The sequence below is a fragment of the Hyperoodon ampullatus genome (assembly GCF_949752795.1).
Source record: "Hyperoodon ampullatus genome assembly, chromosome: 13".
Taxonomy (NCBI): domain Eukaryota; kingdom Metazoa; phylum Chordata; class Mammalia; order Artiodactyla; family Ziphiidae; genus Hyperoodon; species Hyperoodon ampullatus.
Genome location: NC_136926.1, coordinates 52,679,418 through 52,702,530, shown reverse-complemented (window position 1 = coordinate 52,702,530; position 23,113 = coordinate 52,679,418). Strand labels below are relative to the sequence as shown.

Sequence of the window (23,113 nt, the reverse complement as noted above, 5' to 3'; positions counted from 1 at the left end):
CAAAAGACCCTGAATAGCTAAATCTTGAGAAAGAAGAACAAAGTTGGAAGCATTACATTCTCTGAGTTCAAACTATATTACAAAGCTATAGTCAAAACAGTACTGGCATACAATTCAACACTAAAACACCAAATAACCAGGTTAAAAAAATGGGCAGACAATCTGAATAGACATTTGTTCAAAGAAGACATACAGATGGCCAACAGGCACATGAAAAGATGCTTAACATAACTTATCATCAGGGAAATGAAAATCAAAACCATAATGAGATATCACCTCACACCTGTCAGAATGGCCATGATCAAGAAGACAGCAAATAACAAGTGTTGACAAGGATGTGAAAAAAAGGGAATTCTCGTGCACTGTTGGTAGGAATGTAAATTGCTGTAGCCGATATGGAAAACAGTACAGAGATTCCTCAATAAATTAAAAATAGAACTATTATATGATGTAGGAATTCCACTCCTGGGTATTTATCTGAAGAAAACAAAAACGCTAATTATTCAACAGAAAAGATACATGCGTCCCTGTGTTCATTGCAGCATTATTTACAATAGCCAAGATATGGAAGCAACCTTAGTGTCCACCAACAGATGAATGGATAAAGAAGATGTGGTATATGTATATAATGGAGTATTACACAGTCATAAAAAGGATAAAATCTTGCCATGTGCAAAAACATGGATGGACTTGGAGGGTATTATGCTAAGTAAAATAAGTCAGACAGAGAAAGATAAATATTGTATGATTTCACTTATATGTGGACTCTAAAAAACAAAACAAATGAACAAACATAATGAAACAGAAACAGAGTCACAGATATAGAGAACAAATAGGTGGTTGCCAGAGGGGAGACGGGTCAGGGAAGGTGAGAAATAGGTGAGGGAGATTAAGAGGTACAGTACAAATTTCCAGTTGCAAAGTAAATGAGACATGGGTATGAAATGTACAGTATGGGGAATATAGTCAATAATTATGTAATGCCTTTGGTGACAGATGACAACTAGACTTATTGTGGTGATCATTTTGAAATGTATAGATATATCAAGTCACTATGTTATATACCAGGAAGTAACATAGTATTGTAGGTCAATTATACTTCAAAAACAAAGAAACAAACTCATAGGAAAAAAAAGGTGAGATTTGTGCTATCAGAGATGATAGGTAGGGAGAAAGGGAATTAGATAAAAGTAGTCAAAAGGTACAAACTTCCAATTATAAGATAAACAAGTATCAGGGATGTAATATGCAACATAATAAATATAATTAACACTGCTGTATGTTATATATGAAAGTTGTTAAGAGAGTAAACCCTAATGGTTCTTATCACAAGGAAAAAACATTTTTTTCTATTTAATTTTGTATCTATATAAGATGATAGATATTCACTAAACTTATCTTGGTAGTCATTTCATGATGTATGTAAGTGAAATTACCATGCTGTACACCCTAAACTTATACAGTGCTGTATGCCAAATATAGCTTAATAAAACTAGAAGAGGGGCTTCCCTGCTGGCACAGTGGTTAAGAATCCACCTGCCAATGCAAGGGACATGGGTTCAATCCCTGGGCCGGGAAGATCCCACATGCCACTGAGCAATTAAGCCCGTGTACCACAACTACTGAGCCTGCGCTCTAGAGCCCGCGAGCCACATCTACTGAGCCCGTGTGCCACAACTACTGAAGCCCGCACACCTAGAGCCTGTGCTCCACAACAAGAGAAGCCACCACAATGAGCAGCCTGCACACCACAACAAAGATTAGCCCCAGCTCACCGCAACTAGAGAAAGCCCACGCACAGCAACAAAGACCCAATGCAGCCAAAGATAAATAAATAAATTTATTTAAAAAAAACTAGAAGTAAAAAGAGTAAATCAGAAATAAATAGAAGTAAGAAAAATACTAAATCAAAATACAAAATCAAATGAGTGAGTATACACACCCACACATACAAACTGACATATAAACAGTCACAAAGACCAATAAAACAGAAAAGAAAACCCAGAAATAAACCCTTGCATATATGGTCAACTAATCTTTGATCAGGGCACCTAGAATACACAATTGGGAAAGGATAGTCTCTTCAATAAATGGTTTTGGGAACAATGGACAGCCCCGTGCAAAAGAATGAAATTAGACCAGTATCTTACACGTTACACGTCACATAAGAATGAACTCAAAATGGGTTAAAGACTAGAATGTAAGACCTAAAACCATGAAAGTCCTAGAAGAAAACATAGGTGGTAAGCTCACTGACATAGTCTTGGTGATGATCTTTTGGAGCTGACACAAAAAATAAAGGCAGCAAAAAGCAAAAATAAATAAGTGGGGCTACATCAAACTATAAAGCCTCTGCACAGCAAAGGAAACCACAAACAAAATGAAAAGGAGACCTACCAAATGGGAGAAAATATTTGCAAATCATATATCTGATAAAGGGGTAATATCCAAAATATATAAAGAACTTATATAATTCAATAGCAAAAAACCAAACAATCCAATTAAAAAATGAGCAGAGGATGTGAATAGACATTTTCCCAAAGAAGGCATACAGATGGCTAACAGGTACATGAAAAGATGCTCAATATCACTAATCATCAGGGAAATGCAAATCAAAACTACAATGAGATATCACCTCATACCTGTTAGAATGGCTATTATCAAAAAGACAAGAAACAACAATTGTTGGTGAGGATATGGAGAATTGGGAATCCCTATATATTCTTGGTGAGAATGTAAAGTGGTACAGTCATTATGGAAAACAGTATGGAAGATCCTCAAAAATTTAAAAATAGAACTACCATATGATCTAGCAATTGGGTATTTATCTTAAGGAAATGAAATTTGTATCTTAAAGAGATGTCTGTGCTTCCATGTTCATTGCTGCATTAATCACAATAGCCAAGATATGGAATCAACCTAAGTATCTATTGAGAGATGAATGGATAAAGAAGATGTGAGATACACACACACACACACACACACTCACACACACACACACACACACAAACATACACACAGTGGAATATTATTCAGCCAGAAAAAAGAAGGAAATCCTGCCATTTGCAACAGCATGCATGAACCTAGAGGACATTATGTTCAGTGAACATACCAACATACCAAAATATGTGAGACTAACAAGCAGTGCTGAGAGGGAAATTTAGGGCACTAAATGCTTCCAGTAAAAAAGAAGAAAAATATCAAATCAATAATCTAAGCTCCCACCTTAAGACAGAAAAAAAGAACAAGATAAATCCAAAGCAAGCAGAAATAAGGAAATAATAAAGAAATGAATGAAATAAATAAATGAGACCCATATTATCTTGATACCAAAACCAAAGACAGTATAAAAAAAGAAAACTACAGACCAATATCCCTCATACATCTTGATATAAATATCCTTAACAAAATATTAGTAAATAGAAATTTGTAGTATATAAAAAGTATTATACACTATGACCAAGGAGATTTATTCCAGGGATACAATGCTAGGTCAATATTAAAAAGAACAGTCAATGCAACCCACCATATTGGCAGGCTAAAAAAGAAAAATCACACAATCATGTCAATTAACACATAAAAGGTATTTGACAAAATTCAACAGTCATTATGGAAACTTTATATAATCTACAATAAAAATAAAAAATCAAACTTTATCAAAATTGAAAACTTTTGCTTTGTGAAAGATCCTTTTTGAGACTGAAAAGACAGGCTACAGACCAGGAGAAAATACTTGCAATCTAACTATCTGACAAAGGACTTATATCCTTTGAATATATAAGGAACTCTCAAAATTCAACAGGAAACCAATTCAAACAATCCAGTTGGAATATGGCAGAAATATTAGAGGGACAATTTACCCAAAAGGATGGAAGGAGGGCAAACTAGCAAATGAAAAGATATTCAATATCACTAGCCATTAGGAAAATGCAAACTAAGACGACAATGAAATATCACTACACACAGATTAGAACATGTCAAATAAAAATCTGTGACACTATCAAATGCCGGCAAGGATGTGGAGAAATGATCTTTCATACATTACTGGTAGAAAAGTATTTTAAACTAAATGTGGTGTAAGTTAAGTATGATCTTATCATAAGATTTAGCAATCTTACTCCTAGTTTTCATTTGTAGAAACAAAAACCTTAGGCCACACAAAAACTTGTATTAGAATACATAGCAGCTCTATTTGTAGCAGAAATAAACTGAAAACAACCAATTGTCCTTTAACAGATAAATGGTTAAACATATCATGGTATATCCATATCGTGGAATAGTACTCAGAAATCAAAAGGTACAATATATGCAACAACCTAGATGGATGTCAAGAACATTATGCTAAATGAGAAAAGCCAATATCAAAATTTCACATACTGTATAATTCCATTTATATAACATTTTTCAAAATAACAAAATTATAGAAATAGACAACAGATTAGGAGTCTCCAGGGGTTAGGGATGGGGCGGCAGAGAGTGACTCTAACAGAAGAATACAAAGGAAATCTTGGTGGTGCTGAAATAGTCCTGTATTTTGATTGTGGTGGTGGTTACACAAATCCACACATGTGATAAAATGGCATAGAAATACACATACACACTGTACCAATGTTAATTTACTAGTTTTGATAATATATTACCGTTGTATAAAATGTAGTCAGTGGGAGAAGCTGGTTTTTGCAACTTCTATCAATCTAAAAAATATAATTATTTAAAAATAAAGTTTTAAAAAATCTCTATACATATACATAAACGTTTACAATTTATATACACACAAAACTTGTTCAAAATCTGTGTTTCATAGCTCTTTCATCTAAGCTAGGGTGATCAAGAGAACAATAAAGACTTTATTATCATTATGCAGCACTATTTGAACATACAATGCTGTTCAAATGAACATGATGCCTAATCTAAAATTACCCATTCTCCCCTGCTAGACTGTGACCTCTTTAAAGACTGCACTTGAAAATTTTTTTATCTATCCCAAGTACCTAGAACCATTCCTCACATAACATAGGCATTCGATAAATGTTTGTTGAATGAAGTTCTCAGAAGAGACTACACATTAACTGGAGTATTAGAGATTGGGGTCATAAAATTGAAGCAACATTTCAGCCTTTGGTTACAATCTTGTTACAAGAGACTTCATTTTCACTTCCTTTAAAAGCCTCCAGGTTTCAACAATGAAGAATAAAACTATCTGATCATGAAGGAAGAGAAAGAGGAAGACCACTTTTGCTTCCTAGAAGAGTCAGTATTACACTGGTAGGAAAAATGTCAAGATGGAACTTCCAAAGAAATTAGAATTTTAAAAATATTAGGCAAGATCTGAGAATGAAAGAAAATTAACTCCAAGAAGTAAAAGAAAATAACACTAGTATTAAGTGTGTCTGTATAGGATCTATGTGTCTAAGAATGCATACAAAGGGGAAATGGTATGTTTGACTAAGGAGGAAATGGCAGGGAAAGACATATGCACACACACACACACACACACACACAAATTCCTTACGAAAACTTGAAACTTACTTTTAAAAAAAGACATAAATGCCATATTTTCTTGTGTTTAAAATACAATTGTGTCTGATTTATTACTATTTTTAAACTAAGATAACAAACTTTATGACTCTGCATGTAAAACTATGCTGAACACTACATGATATAAAACAGGACTTTAGCTTTTGAAACATTGTTCTCAGGGAAAAATTGTTACAGGAAGAACAGTTTAAATGTGGGTAAGTGTATAAGAAACTGGTTATTGAACAGGCTATGCTTCATGACCAGAAAAGACTGAATTAGAAGGTTCCCATCATTTGTTGCATGGAATGATGACAGCTAGCCACACTTCGGTCTGACTTCACATCCTGAAATCTCAAGCTTTTACTTAATGGTAATATTCTCTACAATGACATCAAACAGCAAAGGATTTTGTGTAATGGTAATATTTAAAAATACTGTCTTTCGAATCCAGCAAAAATTATACTGGACTGCTGAGAAGTAGATATTCTAAGCTAACGTTTTGGAAGACAAGGTAATCTTTCACGTCTTCCCCAAAAGACAGTGCAATTTACTTGGAAGTCATAGCTGGTGTGCATCTTGAGCAAACCAAAGTCCCGAGGAACTTCTGTTCCTACACATCTGTTATAGTAACACAGCTGTCATTTTATACTGTGTTCTCCAAGCTATAGATACTACTGAAAGAACAGGTAGGACTCACCAGTTATAGTCCAGTCGAGACTGATGAAGCTGCTGCTGTTTTAGGAGTAGTTTTGTCTCCTGCTGGGCCAGTAGATGCTGAAGGCGTTCCTTTTCAATTTCCAGCTCCATTTTCTGAAGCATGAGTTGCTGCCTTCTATCTTCTGAGAGTTGCTTTTTGACATCAGTTTCACTAGGCTGCAGTGCCCCTTGGCCACGCATCAGAGATGCCCAGAAAAGCCCACAATACCTGCATGATTCCAGATGTGTCTTGGAATGTTGAGGGGCCATGTTTGTCGGATGGCTCTCACGAACATGATCCGCATTTTCAGAAAGTCTATGACCACAACACTGACTAGATGGAGTAGCCTCAAGGTGTTGGCATTCCTTCATCTTCAGTTCCTCTGGTGGAACTTTCTCTGTAGGGACTGCATCTACTAGTTTTTTCCCTGGGGATCCATAATTACATGTTCTGGTCTCTGATGGCACCTTGTCCACATCCTCTTTGGGATAATGAAGGGCTGCTGGTTTCAAAGAATTATTCCTAAATTCCGCAAGGGATTCTGAAGCTGAGTCCTGATTTGCAGACTTAGGCCTTTGCTTGGTTTGAGTGTGGGTTTGTGGTTTGGCTACACTCAAGTAGGAACCATCCAGTCCCACAGACGAAGACCAGAGAGTGCTTTTCCTATTGGATACCTAAAAGGAACCGCAAGATCACTTGTCAAATAAGAGCACAATAGGAGTTCTTTTGACTTTTCAGAAATCAGTGATATATGTTTACCAAGACAAAGCTGTGTTTTTGTCTTCTTAATTAATAAATGTTAGTATTCACATAGCTAAACAGACATGTGCCATAAAGCTAATCTCATTTTCAAACAATCTACATTTCAGTAAATCCACAAGGATGAGAAAAAGAAAGTGTTGCCACTCGCTGCTTAAGCAAGATTTCAGGAATTGCAAATAATGAGGGGTATATAGCATCAACTTTGAGAAGAAGAAAAACATTGAATGTTAATGCCTTAAAATATTTAATTTTGAATACTAAGCCAAGAAAACCATTCAGCCACCTTAAATATCCTTTGATTGGCCATTACACAGCATGAGATTTGATGCAGAACATTTCACCTTACACTGAACAGGATGTTAGTTACTGCTAGAAATTTGATGAGTTCTTATGAATATCTTTACAGCACACAGATAAGACCAACCACTTTCCACAAAATATGATTCTAATCAAAAGCAGTTATTTAAATACAAAACATATTTAATTTCAGCTGTAAACATAAGTGATTTTTCAATTAAGCTGTTCAAGTGATTATAGTCTGATAGAACTCGGGCAGAAAGGAAGAGTTGCAAACTACCTTTGACAGACCAGTAGAGTGAGCTTTCCCAGCATTTTAGCCTCAAGCCTGTTTTATCAAGGAGAGCAAAACTTAGTTCATTATCAATGACTCTCAAACTTTAGGATGTATCAGAATCACCTGGAGGGCTTGTTCAATGTGAATTGCTTGGCTTACTCCCCAGAGTTTCCAATTCAGTAACTCTAGAGCAGAGTCAGAGAATCTGCATTTTTAACAAGTTCCAATCTGGAACCACACTTTGAGAACCACTCGTCTGTACCATGGGCCACTGGACTGCTCCTTTGTCCCTATTTTAAGGACCATTTTGATTACATCGGGCTTACCCATGTAATCCTGGCTAATTTCCTCATCTCAAGATCCTTAACTTAATCACATCTGTAAAGCCTCTTGTCATACAAAGTCGCTTGTGCCATATAAAATGACATTTACAGGTTCCAGGAATTAGGACATGGACATGTTTGGGAGGCTATTATTCAGTTTGCCCCAACTTCTTTTAAAGTAAGAACTAATTCATAAACAGTTGAGATGGTTATGTATTCCAGAGACATGTACTCTAGAATGAATGAATAATTGAGATCCCTAGCAGAGGGGGAAAAAAAATCCCACCAATTTACTTTGCAATAGTTGAAAATGATGAACTGATTGGTAAAAAGTGTCACCTAACATATATATAGCAATACAATTTTTCCTCTCCTATGATAAAAGAGGGCTATTACAATGACTCTTTTAAGATTTTGAGTTTCTAAAGCAATGTTAAAGGAGTTCTATTTAAATGAGAATGAGCCGCATCTGCGGAGATGACTTGGGCCTCTTCAAAGAAGCCACACAATTTTATATGCTGAGCAGATGACACTGAGCAGATGACAAGCTACATAAAAGGAACTAGTCCTAGGGCAAAATTTATGATAAACTACCTCATTAAAAAAATTAACCTTATTTTACACCTAAAGGAAAACTCTAGTCCACATTAATCTCCCCTACACTGAACTTCCGTAGCACTTATTGTCAACAGAAATATTTAACATTTATCACCTGCTATTTTGTATGATAAACCCTTTTTATAGATTATACTTTTAAAATGAGAAATAAATTTTTTTAAAGTCCAGAAACTTAAATCAACTATTTTATATCATCATATAGTTTCTAATCCATGTATCATTAATATAACAGTAGTTAGCATGTATATATTATTTTATATTCTCATTTTTGTTCCTTAACATTATTTACATATGTGCATTTTTAGGTATTTACATAGCTTACACTTACTTTAATGGTGCCGAGTGTTACATTATTCACAAATGTCAGGTATTTGGAATATTTCTAAAATATTTTGTAGTTAGCTTTTATGTTTTTGAGAGGCACTACAACTTAATGATTTCCATGCATGCTTTGCTCAAAGAGAATACTGCTCTGCCAATTACCTGCTGGGTGACTGTGCAACTTGGCAGACCGAGTTCTAAGATGGTCCTCAAGATTCCCATCCTTTTGGTGTCCCCACCCTGTATTATCTCCTCCCTTAAGTGAGGGTAGAACTTGTGAATATGATCAGATCAATCCTGTAGTTATGTTACCTTATATGGCAAAAAGGACTTTGCAGATATAACTGAGGCTCCAGCTGACTTTGAATTAATAAAAAGGGAGATTATCTCATGCAGGCCAGACCTAGTCAGGTAAGCCCTTTAACAGAGGGTCTGGTGCCCTTCCCAAGATCAGAGATTCTCCTGCTGGCCTTGAAGAAATAAGCTACTGTGTTGTGGGAGGGCTTTTTTTTTTAAAGATTTTATTGAAGTAGAGTTGATTTACATGTTGTGTTAATTTCTGCTGTACAGCAAAGCAACTCAGTTACACATATATATTGGGTTGACCAAAAAGTTCGTTCAGTTAGTGAATACATTGTTCAATAAAGTTCTTGGTGAAAATGAAAAAATGTGTCTTTTTACTTAAAACCGGACGAACTTTTGGGCCAAACCAATATATTCTTTTTCATATTCATTATGGTTTGTCACAGGATATTGAATATAGTTGCCTGTGCTAATACAGTAGGACCTTGCTGTTTATCCATCCTATACATAATAGTTTGCATCTGCTAACCCCAGACCCATATATAGAGAACAGTCTTGTGGTTGCCAAGGGGAGTGGGGTGGGGGGAAGGAATGGGAGTTTGGGATTAGCAGAGGCAAACTATTATACATAGGGTGGGATGGCTTATGGAGGGGCTCATGTGGCAATGACCTCTGGAGCAGAAGGCAGTTTCCAGACAACAGTGGCAAGAAAATGAGGCACCTACCATAGATACACAAGGAAATAAATCCTGCCAACAACCCACTGAATGTAGCCCAGCTGGCATCTTGATTGCAGCCTTCTAAGATGAGCATAGGACCCAACTAAGCTGTGCCAGACTCTTGACCCACAGACACTGTGAGATAGTAAATGTGTGTTGTTTTAAGCTGCTAAGTTTGTAGTAATTTGTTACACAGCAATAAAAAACTAATATAGCATATTATCCAAGTTGCCTGAGCCTCAGGTTCCTCAACAGAAAACCAGGGGTTAAAAATAGCAGCTACATCAAAACTGAATGTGGTGGTGAGACAGATGAGCAGTTACCAAGGGTGCTAATTTATAAGGGTACTAATTTACAAAAAGGAAACACAAACCTTATATTTACCCAACTTCTTTCAAGGAGAACATTGTGGTGTATGTGTGCCGGGGGAGCGGGGTGGGGTGAGATCACCAAGGGGCATGTTCAGTTACAACACATTATCTCTGAACTGTCTTCAAGGAGAATGAGTTCAGTTATCTATCTTCATTTTGCTACAGTGAGGTTTGTAGTTGGGCCAGAGTTGAATTGCTTGAGATAATAGAGAGATTCTTCATCTTTCTCCTTCATATAAAGGATGTCAGTCTTAACACTAACATCTTGCACCGCCTCTTAAGGTTGTTGTGATGATTAGATGAGATAATTCATATAAAGTGCTTTGGATGGGACTTAGTTTGCCTTTGGGACACACGGAAGTCACAGTGGGCCTAAATGAAACAGATGTATTTTTCTTTCTGGGGCTGCTCCATGCTTTCTATATGATATTTACAAATATAACTTCTCTTAACTAAGGCTTAAACTAACAACAAATCCCAAACTGCTGTCTCTGGTATATGGGTTTGACACAAATTTTTCAGATATATAACACTAACTTAGAAACCATTAGATTTTTTTTAAATGGAAGCATAACTTATACATAATAAAATGCACATACCTTAAGTATACAGCTTGATGAATTTTTATACTTGCATTTACCCATGTAATCATCACCCAGATCAAGTTATAGAACAATTCCATTACCCCAGAAAGTTCCTCTGTGTCCTTTCTAGTCAATATCACATCCTCACACTCCCAGGAGTAACCATTATTCTGATTCTTATGATCATAGATTAGTTTTGCCTATGTTGAACTTCATATAAATGGAATCATACAGTATGCTACCCTTTTGTGACTGGTTTCTTAAGCTCAACATAATTTTTGAGTATCTTCTATGTTGCTGTGTATATCAATAGTTTACTCTTTTTTACTGCTGCATAGTACTTCATTGTATGAATAAAGCAAAATTTGTTTATCCTTTTATTGGATTAGGTTGTTTCCAGTTTAGGGCTATTATATATAAAGCTGCTAAGAATATTCTCATACAAGCCATTTTTTTTAAGACATACACATTTGTTTCTCTTGGGCACAGGGTAGGCATATTTGCCTTTATTAGAAACAGCCAATAAGTTTTCCAAAGTGGTTATTCCATTTCACATCCCCATCCACAAATTAAGAGAATCCCAGTTGCTTCACATTCACAGCAGCACTCCTTAGTGTGTTTCATTTTTAGACAATCTGGTGCCTGTATAGTTAAATAACACTGTGGTTTTATTTTCCATTTCCCTGATATGTAATGATATTAATGAACATATGCTTATTGGTCATTTGGATATCTTCTTTTATGAAGTTCTTGTTGAAACTAATATATTTAAATAATTCAGAATAATTTTTAAAGGAGTGAAGATGAGAAATGAAAAATGAAGGTCAGGGAAGACAATTTCATGCAAATTGTTTCTGATGAGATAACTTGGCTCTAAATGGTCACCTTCATTGACCACTGAATGCAGAACATGCTCCCAGAACACCCTGTCACTTTGGCTGTTCTCAACTCAGAGTTTACCATATACTGTGCTAAATGTTTTACATATTCAACCTATTATTCTTAACAACAATTCTGTAAGGTAGTTATTATAATTAGCATTTTACAGATGAGAAAATGAAGTTCAAGGAATCAATACAACTTTCCCAAGGTCACATCAGTACAATATGTGAGACATGGGACTATGCCTCACTCCAAATCTGTAATCTTCCATTGCTTTCTGCTGTAGATCTTTTTAAAAAAATTCTTTAATATGAAATACATTAAACGTAGAAAAGTACACAAAACAATTATGAGCAAGGCAATGTCCAATGTAACTACCATCCAAGATATAGAAAACGACCCTTGTCTTCTGTACTCAGAAGACCCTGATGGCCCTGAGCAATCACCACTCTCTACCTCTCTTGCCAAAGGGAATGACTACCTTGGGTTTAATGGGAATCACTTCTTTGCTTTAATACTTCTCTGCTTAAGTATCCATACTAGAGTTCAGTTTTACCTGCTTATTTTTAAAGTATAAATGAAATCATATGATATACATTCTTTTGTGTTTAACTTCTTTCACCCAAAGTTATATTTGTGAAGTTCATACATGGTGCTGCATGTGGCTATATTTTCATAGCTATATAGCAGGGGTCAGCAAATTTATTCTGTAAAGGGTCTGACAATAAACACTTTAAACTTTGCAGTCCATACAGACTTTGTCATAACTACTCAGTTATGCTTTTGTAGTGTGAAAGCAAGAGATAATACATAAATGAATAACTATTCTAGGAAAACCTTATTTGTAGACACACTGAAATTTAAATTTCATGTAATTTTCCCATTTCATGAAATATTCTTTTTTTCCCAACCATCTAAAAAGCTAAAACCATTCTTAGCTCATGAGTTGTACAAAACGATACAGTTAGCTAGATTTAGCATTCCACAGTTTGCCAAGTGAACTTGATAATTACGTTGCGTGCTCTTCCATTTAAAGGAGTCTATGAATATACTAAGATATGGTCAAAACTCAATAAGCAAACTGAACAATATGACTTGGGATGTGCTATCTATTTACATGTTTTCTGTGTAATGAAAATGAGTTGGACTGAGTGCTTAATTAGAAATAAACATAAAGCATGTAGAAGAATATACCTGGGCAGGACAAACACATTGTATAAATTAAAAAAAAAAGTTTAGATAGAAAATGATCTATGGAAAACAACAAATAAAAAAGTTAAGTTCAAAATGGTAGCATATTAGGATTTGTCTTATATAAAAGGTACCATAATCTTGGCTACATCTTTAGACTCTAGATGTGGCAGAAATGAAGCCATAAAATCTTTGACAGGGTATGCTGTGGGATTTACTGTACAAAAGAAAGATGAGGAGAAAATGCAGGCAATACTTGTTTTATGACAGAGTAGAAGCATAATATCTCTTAATTTGGGTAGACACAGGCCAATGACTAGATTAAAAAAACACCAATGAGAAAAGTATAAGGTTTAAAAAAAAGTGTGAGAGACTTATCTTGGACACAAAGAAGAATTTTCTGACACTGAAAGTTAGTAAATTTCTGAGTTGGAAGGTTTTCAGAATCTTTAAGATACTCTTTTAAAATATGACAGATATTTTTAAAAGACTTCATAGAAAAGAAAGGATGTTTATTTTATAAACATTTATGATATGATCTTGTATGCATGCATGGAAGCACACACAGATGTGTAGGTACATATATGAACATACACATTCCTATGGTAGTCTAGGGCTTTCTGGTGTTCTCACATAATAAAAAATAACTGCAGTATTGCTTCATAAAATACCATCAACAAGTAAACAGTGATGTTTTATAAATTTCTGCAAATCATTTTTGCAGGCCTGGCCAATCTCTGCTATGAGCCATAAGGAGAGAGTCAAATTAAACTGCAGTAATTATTTCCTGCAACAGGTTGTTATTTACATAATTAGGAAGAGATTACTTACAATGCATTTATGAGTTGTTAACTACAGGATTAGTCAATAGTACCAACAGATCTTATTGGTATTCATTTCTCTAATGGTAAATAATAATTTACGATCCTGGCAAGCACCCTATTAACAATCCTCATAGTCCCACGGATAGCCTTATAAGAATAAAAATCTCAATTTTGTAACTTCAGAATTTCCCCTTATCCTCTTTATTTTATGATGAAGTCAGAAATTCAAGAGCTAGATAAATATTTCTAAACCTAAACTACTGTGTGTGGGGCAGGTCATTGTATTACCCAGAACATTTGGAGTTAATATAAAATAAGGCAGAGAATGACAAGCTGCATTTTTAGTCAAGCTTACATGAACAAGTTGTCAAGCTGACAGAAGCTACGTAATGCAACAGCTGCACTGTATGGTTTGCCAAAGTCTCATCCCAAATAAATGTTCATTCTCCCCAGTGCAATTAACTCTCCTATACTGGCAGATTTTGCTAGATCATCAAGGTAGATTACCTTCTGGTGTTATGAACTAAATACTTACAGGTGTTATATCATCAGTTATAACTTACAAACTTTGGCATTTAGCAAGACATCCAGGCAAATGAATCATCTAATTTATGAATTATTTATAAGAAATTCACAGCATGCTCCTGGCATCATCCATGGCCTTTTCCAGGTCATATGACACCAATTAGAGCTGAATTTTAAATTATTCAATAACCTGAATTCTCTTGTCATTTAACATATAGATATCAACGCAGCAAACAAGTTAAATCTAATGGGCCCTCGAGGTTTAAGCTTCTCCACTGCACAATCGCTAAAGCTGTAGGCCATCAATGGAAGTAACAGAATGCAGCAGTCAAACACATTTACAAGGCTCTAATAACTTTTTCTATTTCCCATAGGGACTGTGGCACAACCTAGGATTATTGAATCTAAAAGGCACTGAAGTCAATAATTATGAGATTTAAAAAGTATAGGCACACAAGATTGTACAAAAGACAGAATATTAGCAACAGATACCAAATGCGGTACCAACTCTTAAGATACATACACTATAGGCCTGCCAAAATTTTTAACAGTAATTACCAGACTCAGAAAAGGCTAAACCTCATATTCTTTAATCATTACTACATTTCCTGAAAGCTGGAATGTGTTGATTTGTTATAAAAATGAATACAGAACACAGAATAATTGACACTATACTTAAGGTCAAAATACCTTGATTAGAATTCCAGTACAGCTACTTAGGAATTCTATTATTTTTGACAAGTCATTTTACATCTCTTGGGCAATTTAGATGTTAGTAAAATGGTTGGGTTTGATAAGCTCTATAGTTTATGCTATCCTTAAGTGCTGAAAAAACCAGGGATTGGGTTGTTGTACCCCAAGGAAATGAGAGAAAAGAAAAGGACAGATGAGAAATTATACCAATCAGTAAATGTTCACCTATCAACTAACAGACATACCAAAAAATTACTGAATGCCCCTTGGTTCTATTTCCCCTAGCAAATTCTGTGTTTTAACATTACTGCCTTATATGACTCACATGCTCAAGAATTTAAATCAGCATCATAATTTATCTATCTGGTCACTAAATCTGAGAGAGACACAAATGAAGATTGAGTAAGACAAAAATACAGTTGTGAGGAGAGTCCTAAATATTTGATGGGATTTAAATATTTTGATGGGATGGCACGATCATTCACCAAAGAAATACATAACAGTGGTACTGATTCAAATCACTTCCACGTATATGATCATAATTGCCAGAAGAAAAAAAAGGAGCTTTATACATGGTTTTCTAAATCTACAAGAGGAAACAGATACCCAAGGCTAGCTTTAATTATTTAATGAAGATCAGAAAGAAGCTAAAATAATTCTTATAGAGAAGATGATACAAAGACAAATTAGAAGTGGTGAGGACAATCTTCACAGGTACAAAATGAAAACAAGACATATTGAATAATAAAGCCAAGGGTACTTGGATTCAGTTAGGGATGCAGCATAAGAAAATGATCCAAAAGAGCTAACACCAGTTTTCCCCTGCCACTCCCTTGGAGTTACGTTTGGACAGAGTATCCTGGGGCTCACTGTCCTCTCATATACCCCAGTAGTAACAGCCAGGCTCAAGGATGGAAACAAAAACTGCATGTAGGCAAGATGTTTCAATGCAGTTTTTCTTCTTAAAGGAAACAAACAAGATTAGTTTGTGTCAAATGAAGGAAAGCTGTAACAAAGAATTCTTAATACACCTTCTAGAAAACATAAAGTTAACACTATTTGAATTTGACCAACTGTCCCTGAAGGGGAAATCAGAATGCATTTATGTTGTTGGTTCAGGGGAAAAAGTATTTGTGTTATATTTTTGAGACTAGAAAATAAAAATAAACTCTCTTGAAAAAGAGCATTTATGAAATACCAAGAAATATAACCTATAGCCTACTTGCAGGAAATAGGAGGAAGGTAAAACTAGGCTCTTTATTATATCAAGGTTTCCCAAAGTGAATCACAGTCCTTTTACTAAAGATTAGTGTCTTCCATATTCATTTTATCCCCATATAAATGGCTGCAGACCGGAAATGTTGAAGAAACCTAACGAGAAGCATTTCTGAATGAACAAAAAACTACCAAACCAAAGAGGTGGTCACCCTTAAAGGTCAAGCTCTTCTTGGGAGCTCAAGATTTTTTAGAATTCTTAGTCCTTTAATTATATAGTACCAAATCCCGACTTTTAAAAATTTAGAACATTTTTTACTAGCTATTTTAATTTACTGTAAAAAACCAAGAGAAAAGATTTCATTTAGAAACTAATAAAAGATAAAATGAATGATGCAATTTCCTAGTACTCAAATGCCCTAACTCCTTTTTCTATGCTTTGAAATTCGACTCTTGTTTTAAGGCTGGCTTAGTACCACTGCCTCCCACTGTAGTTCCCTCACTTCCCAAGCTCAGATAAGCTGTGCCTTCCCCAGGACGCACCCCAGGACAACTCCGTTCAGCCCTTTATTGTCGTATTTATTTCATCCTGCTCTATCACAGTTAGCTGTTTTCACATCTTTAATTTTCTTTGTGATGTGTAAGAATGTACATTTCTCCTTGTGGAAATTGTGAAATCTTTGAGGGCAGTGACCTCAAAAGATACCACCACTTTCATTCATTGCTGTATCTCAATAAGAGATAATAGGTGCTCAATAATTTTTTTTTTTGCATACAGTTTGGCCCCTCTCCAGTACACATTTTATGGAACTTGAGGAGAGGGGCAATGTTACTCTCAATTTCATATTTCAATGACACTGGTCTTTATAAATAAAAGATACTTAAAGTAATAAATATTTGTGGAATGAACCAGTAAGCAGGAAGCAGAAGCAGCAACAGCTAAATGACCTAATTTGTATCCTAAGGAATTTGATAACTTAGTTTTACTTATTATAAAATATATTGTACTTTTTGCAGGAGCCACTTACTTCTTCTATAAGTACTTTTATTCCAATAAGTCTTTAAAAGTTAATAAAAATTCTATAAATGCAGGAAAAATTCCAACTATATCTGTCATTACACTGGGTCAATAAACACAGGGATCTCAATGCCTTATTTGGTTTGGATCTATGAAACAGTAAATTACAAGAGCACTTTTTGCTTTTGAGATGAGAATCTAAACTTAAAGCACATCATTATATAACTTTCTAAAATGTTCGATGAAATGGTTTTAAAACAAGAAACTATATTGAAAGACCACAAAATGTGTGCTATATCAACCTAGATTAGGGATAGGCAAACAGACTGGTTGTAAGACACACCTGAATAAAAGGCAACTAACTGCCTCAGGATTCCTACTTTGAGTTATTAAAAAAATATCAGTCATGACATAATTGACTTTCATATCATAAACAAGGCTGACATATTTTGAGAGAGACAACATTAAGTTCAGAAGCAAGATTTATGAAAATTTTGGACAAGCAGGGCTTTCAAAAATGTAAAGTTAATTGTGTTTTCCCCCAATCCTTTTTCAGTTAAGGGTGTCCTTCAATTTGTAAAAGATACCCCCAAATAAGTACAGTCCTAGAACTATTTAAAAAAATACTTAAAATAATACATTATTAAGCAATATACATAATAAACAATAATACATAAATAAGCAAAACTTTTGCAGCTAAAAGTCGAATCTTGCATATTTGTTTAACAATAGAAGGGAAGAGTATATATAAACAAAATACTATGGATAAACACATTTGGTATTATTATCCTCCTCCTGAACTATAATTTTACCCAAAGGTATAGGCTGCCACCTTGGGGTAAGTGAGGACAGGCATCTGGAAGTGTCCGTGAGATACTGTCCTAGCTGCTGGGAATAGAGTTTGATGAGAATCCCAACATTCATGGCTCTCAAATTTTGGCTAAGGGAGAAAACATTTTATGTGATAAGAGTGTTATTGCAAAGAGTTGAGGACCATTAGTGATGCTACCTTTGCCTTTAGTGGGGGGAGCGGAAGTTGGGGCATTTTCATAATAGAGGGGACATTTAGACTAAATTATGGAAGACAGATTGGAGTTTATTCATGATAAAGGTATATATGAAGGTGTATAGTGTATGTAGGGTAGGACATTTCAGGCAGTGGGGAGAATATGAGTAGGAAACCAGAGATGATGAAAATAAATGTGTATGGTGAACTCTAAGTAGTCCAGGGCATGGTGGACAGGGTGAGGCAGAATGAAGGAAGCCAAAATGTCAGAGAGGTGGCAGAGTACAAATGGTGTAACTGCCATGTTAAAGAAGTTTCACTTTAAATTGTTTATGCCTACCTAACACAGAAGATGGCCAATAATCCATCTGTGGTCAGCAGTTGGAAGCAAATGAAATAACAAAAGCCAAGATAATCTACTCAGTACTTAAAGGAATCGAGACATGCAATATAAATGAGAGATAGTAAAAGACAAAAAAGGAAAGGAAGACCTATCATACACCAAAACATTAACTAAACGAATTAGTATAATTAAAATTAAAGTGTTTAGATCTACATATTATATTGAGTGATCTTTATAGAGAGTAAGGGGACTAGGTAGAGAGTAGGTGCCTAGCCAAGACACAAAAAGGAACTATAGCAGGAGGAAGTTACCAACAACCTTTCTACAATTTGTTGATTAAGTACCCAATAGAATTCAATCAGAATCCAGTACCTCCAAATTCTCAAAAGGGTTGGACAGAATACATTGTAGATTAGTTTGTTTTAAACCTCCCTTCATGAATAACTATGAGAACAAAATATATTATATATTAAAAAATCTGTTTGAAGGCACTGAAGTGTTACCAAGGTAGTGAGGACATGAAGGGGCCAAGATCCCAGATCAAAGGTAAACAAGAAGGAAAGAAAAAAAAAAAAAGACAAGTGCTCAGCAAGATAACCCCTCCCCCCCCCAAAAAAAAGGTAAACAAGAAAAGTTAGCTTTACATTAGTTGCCACTCTTCTATTCAAGACAGAAGGAAGTGCTGGCTAAGAAGCTGAGAAGAGCTTTAAGCAGTGTCACAGGGGTGGAAACAAAATTTAGATTTTAGAGGCTTCGAAGAAAGAGGTCCTGTCAAAAACCCCAGACTCTCAATTGAGACCCCTAAAAAGCTAGTAATAAGAATGTAATAAAAAAGCCCATACTACAATTGGACTTCAAATCCACTCAGTCTAAGACTGGGTTAAGGTTATTTGAACTATGCTAACTGCCTGCAAGAAGCAGCAGCAAATTCTCTCTGGAGAAAGATAACATCAAACAGAAACTCATATTATATCTAATTTTTCCACAGACAATGTCTAACATTCAATAAAAAATAATGAAGCATACAAAAAGATAAAAATAACAGACTTACAAGAGAAAAAAAAAGTCAATAGGAATAGAACCACAAGAGGTTTACATATTGACATTATCAAACATGGACTTTAAAATAATTGTGATTTATGTGATTAAGAAATTAAATGATATGATGAAGATATTACAGAGAACTGGAAACTAGAAAAAAATCAAATGAAAATTTTAGGACTGAAAATACAATTAAAAACTTATCAGCAGATTAGATATATCTGAGGAGACAATTAGTAAACTGGAATAAAAGTCCAAAGATAATATCTAGACTAACATGAAGAGATGGACATAAAAGGATGGAAAGATATAAAAGAATGTGTGAAACATGATGAAAAGAGCCTAAAATAAATGTAATTATAATACTAGAAGAAGGGAAAAAGACAGAATGAGGAAGAAGTAATATTTGAAGAGATAATGCAGAGAAGTTTTCAAAACTGTTATCAAGCCACAAATTTAAGAAGTAGCGTGAATCCAAAGGAGGATAAATATAGAGGAAGCCAAAATCCACAACAGAGTACATCATAGTAAAATTGGTAAAAATCAAGGACAAATAAAAAATTCTCAAAAGCCAACAGAAAAGCAGGCACTTTACAAACTTCAAGGAGACAATAATAAAACTTGCAAATGACTTTTTTTTTTTTTTTTTTTTGCGGTACACGGGCCTCTCACTGTTGTGGCCTCTTCCATTGCGGACCACAGGCTCCGGATGCACAGGCTCAGCAGCCATGGCTCATGGGCCCAGCCGCTCCACGGCATGTGAGGTCTTCCTGGACCGGGGCACGAACCCGTGTCTCCTGCATCGGCAGGCGGACTGTCAACCACTGCGCCACCAGGGAAGCCCCCAAATGACTTTTAAAGTTAAAATAATTCTATTACCTAGCAAAAATATTCACTAAAAATGAAAGTGACAGATATTCGCTTCCAGTCCTGAGTACATCAGAAATTAATGTCCAAACTTAAACAAGAAAAACTGATCGCAAGAAAAGAAGAAAAAACTAAGAAAAACCTATCTCAAGAGTAGGAAACAGGTAGCAGAGATTGTGTTGTCTGAGAGAAAAGAATAAAATTCAGTGAATTCCACAATAGCCTATGTTTTCTGCCTGAAGGGAACTTCTAAATTGCAGCACAGAGAAGGAGGAACACAAATGGAGCCCAGCAATCTCACTGAGTTGAGGAATCAGAGATTAGAGCTGGGGGAAGCAGAAATGGCTAGTATTTGAGGGACTAAGTACCCAAGGGAAGGGAGCATAAGGGTCTGCTTGAGTCTCTGGCTGAATACCAATCTGTGCATGTGCAGGATGAAAACTCATGAGGAACTCCAGGGAAAGAACAATTACGGGGAAGCTGCAAAAAGAACAATTCACAAAACTCAAGAGATGGGAAACTCATACCAGTCAGAGTGGAGAGGTCTCAATGAATACAACAGCATTCAAGACAGATCACAAAAGGGCCACACCTTAGGTGTGTGGCAAAATTAACCCTGGAGTAAAGGCTGAACTAGAATTACTCTAAAATAGCTTAAATAAAGGCCTTGAATTGATCAAACTAATCTTAAAGCAAACTTACTGCTGTCCAGAACAAACCTCAACACTTTGTAGAGGAACACAACCAAATTCAGCACTGAACAACAGAAAATTCATAATGTATGACATTCAATTACTAGACAAATGAAGAAACAAAAATGTGACCCATAACCAGAAGAAAATCAATCAATAGAGGTTGAAGAATAACAGAAATGATGGAATTATTTTAAAAAGACCTAAAATGAGCTACTACAAATATGTTCAAAGATATCATGGAAAACATGATAAGGAGAGAAATGTAAGAAATATTTTTTAAACATGGAATTTCTGGGAAAGAGAAATATAACGTGTTAAATGAAAATTTCACTTTATGAGATGAACAGTACATTAGATACCTGCAGAAGAAACAATCAGTGATCATGAAGATACAGAATGACAAATTATCCAAAATGAAGCAGAGAGAAAAAAAAGATAGTGAGTCAGTGAAAGAGAAAGGGGAGGGGAGGGGAGAAAGAAATAGAATATTGGTAACATTTGTAAAATATGAAACAATCTAATGTTTTTATGTATGAATATTTGTGTTTCTATATATATACATGCATATGTGTATACATACATGTGTACATACTCACACATACTAGAGTGCCAGAAGAAAACAATGGGGGGGGGGGAAACAGAAAAAATACTTGAAGGGATAAAAGCCTAAAATTTTTCAAATTTGTTAAAGAAGCTCAATAAAGCCTGTGTGGGAAAAATATAAAGAAAACCACATCAATGCACATCCTAATAAAATAACTGAAAACTAGTGATAAGAAAAAAAATCTCAATAGTAAGCACAGAAAAAGGAAACATTACATATAGAACATAAAGAACTATGGCAGACTTCTTACTAGAAATTATGAATGCCAAAAGACAAAGGCATGATATCTTTAAAGAGCTAACAGAACTACCAACCTAGAATTCTATATGCAATGAAAATATCCTTCAGAAATAAAGAAGAAATGATTTTTTTTTCCCTCAGAAAAATAAAAGCTACGATAATTCATTGACAGGAAATCTGCACTGCATGAAATGTCAAAGAAGTTTTTCAGGCACAAGCAAATGACACCAGATAGAAACCTGGTGAAAGAAAAATAAAATGTTACAAATAGTAAGTTAGTTACAAATGATCACTAAGCAGATAATATAAAAGGCTTTTCTTTCTCATTAATTGATCTCTTTAAAAGATAACTGTTTAATGCAGTAATAATAACAATGTATCAATATTTTAAATATATGTAGAAGCAAAATGTTTCACAACAATAGCACCAAGGACAAAAGCATATTGATATAAGGTTCATATATTCTATATAACATGGAATGATAGTATTTGAAAGTAGAATGTAGTAAGTTAAAGGTTGACATTATAAAACTTAGAACCACTAAAAAACAAAACATAGAAGCATAGCTAATACGTCAATAGGAAATCCTAAAACATAATCAATTAACCTAAAAGAAGAGAACAAAAAGAAAAAGTACAGATAGGACAGAGAGAAATTAAAAAGCAACATGGTAGATTGAAATACAAACATATCAATGATTGCAACTAATGTAAATGAACTTAATGCTCCAAATCAAAGGACAAGATTCTCAGACTGCATAAAAAAAGCAAGACTGAATTATATGCTATCTACAAGAAACTCACACAAAATAAAAAGGTGAGGACAAATTAAAAGTAAATTGAATAAAAAAGAATGTACCATTCAAAATTAGTCAAAAAAAAGGTGGAATGGCTGTGTTAATTTCAGACAAAGTAGACATCAAAACAATAAAACAGCCAGGGAAAATGCAGACATTTCATAATGATAAAGGGCTCAATTCATCAAAGCATCAAAGTAATCCAACTGAGTATGCACCTAACAACAGAGTTTAAAAATATATGAAGGAAAAATGACAGAATGGAAATGAAAAATAGAATAACAAACAATAAAAGTTAGAGATTTCAACACTCTTCTGTCAGTAAGCAATAGAGGAAGAAGAAAAATCAATAGGGTTATAGAACACAAACAAGACTATCA

General features: G+C 34.8%; 1 protein-coding gene and 1 pseudogene across 4 annotated transcripts in view; one reads left to right on the top strand and one right to left on the bottom strand.

The window, feature by feature from the left end:
* KIAA1328 overlaps positions 1-23,113 on the bottom strand; it is a gene marked incomplete at its 5' end in the record, with an annotated part of 378,127 nt that overhangs the window by 139,860 nt on the left and 215,154 nt on the right. For all 3 annotated transcript variants that reach the window (XM_079718280.1, XM_079718281.1, XM_079718282.1), the window contains one exon: positions 6,218-6,891. In XM_079718280.1, the coding sequence (XP_079574406.1) occupies positions 6,218-6,891 (674 nt within the window). The remainder of the gene's footprint in view (positions 1-6,217; positions 6,892-23,113) is intronic.
* Positions 204-23,113, top strand: part of LOC307062541 (large ribosomal subunit protein uL4-like) — a 42,522-nt pseudogene continuing 19,612 nt past the window's right edge. Inside the window, exon 1 of the transcript in view lies at positions 204-266. The product of the transcript in view is annotated as a large ribosomal subunit protein uL4-like (transcript). The remainder of the gene's footprint in view (positions 267-23,113) is intronic.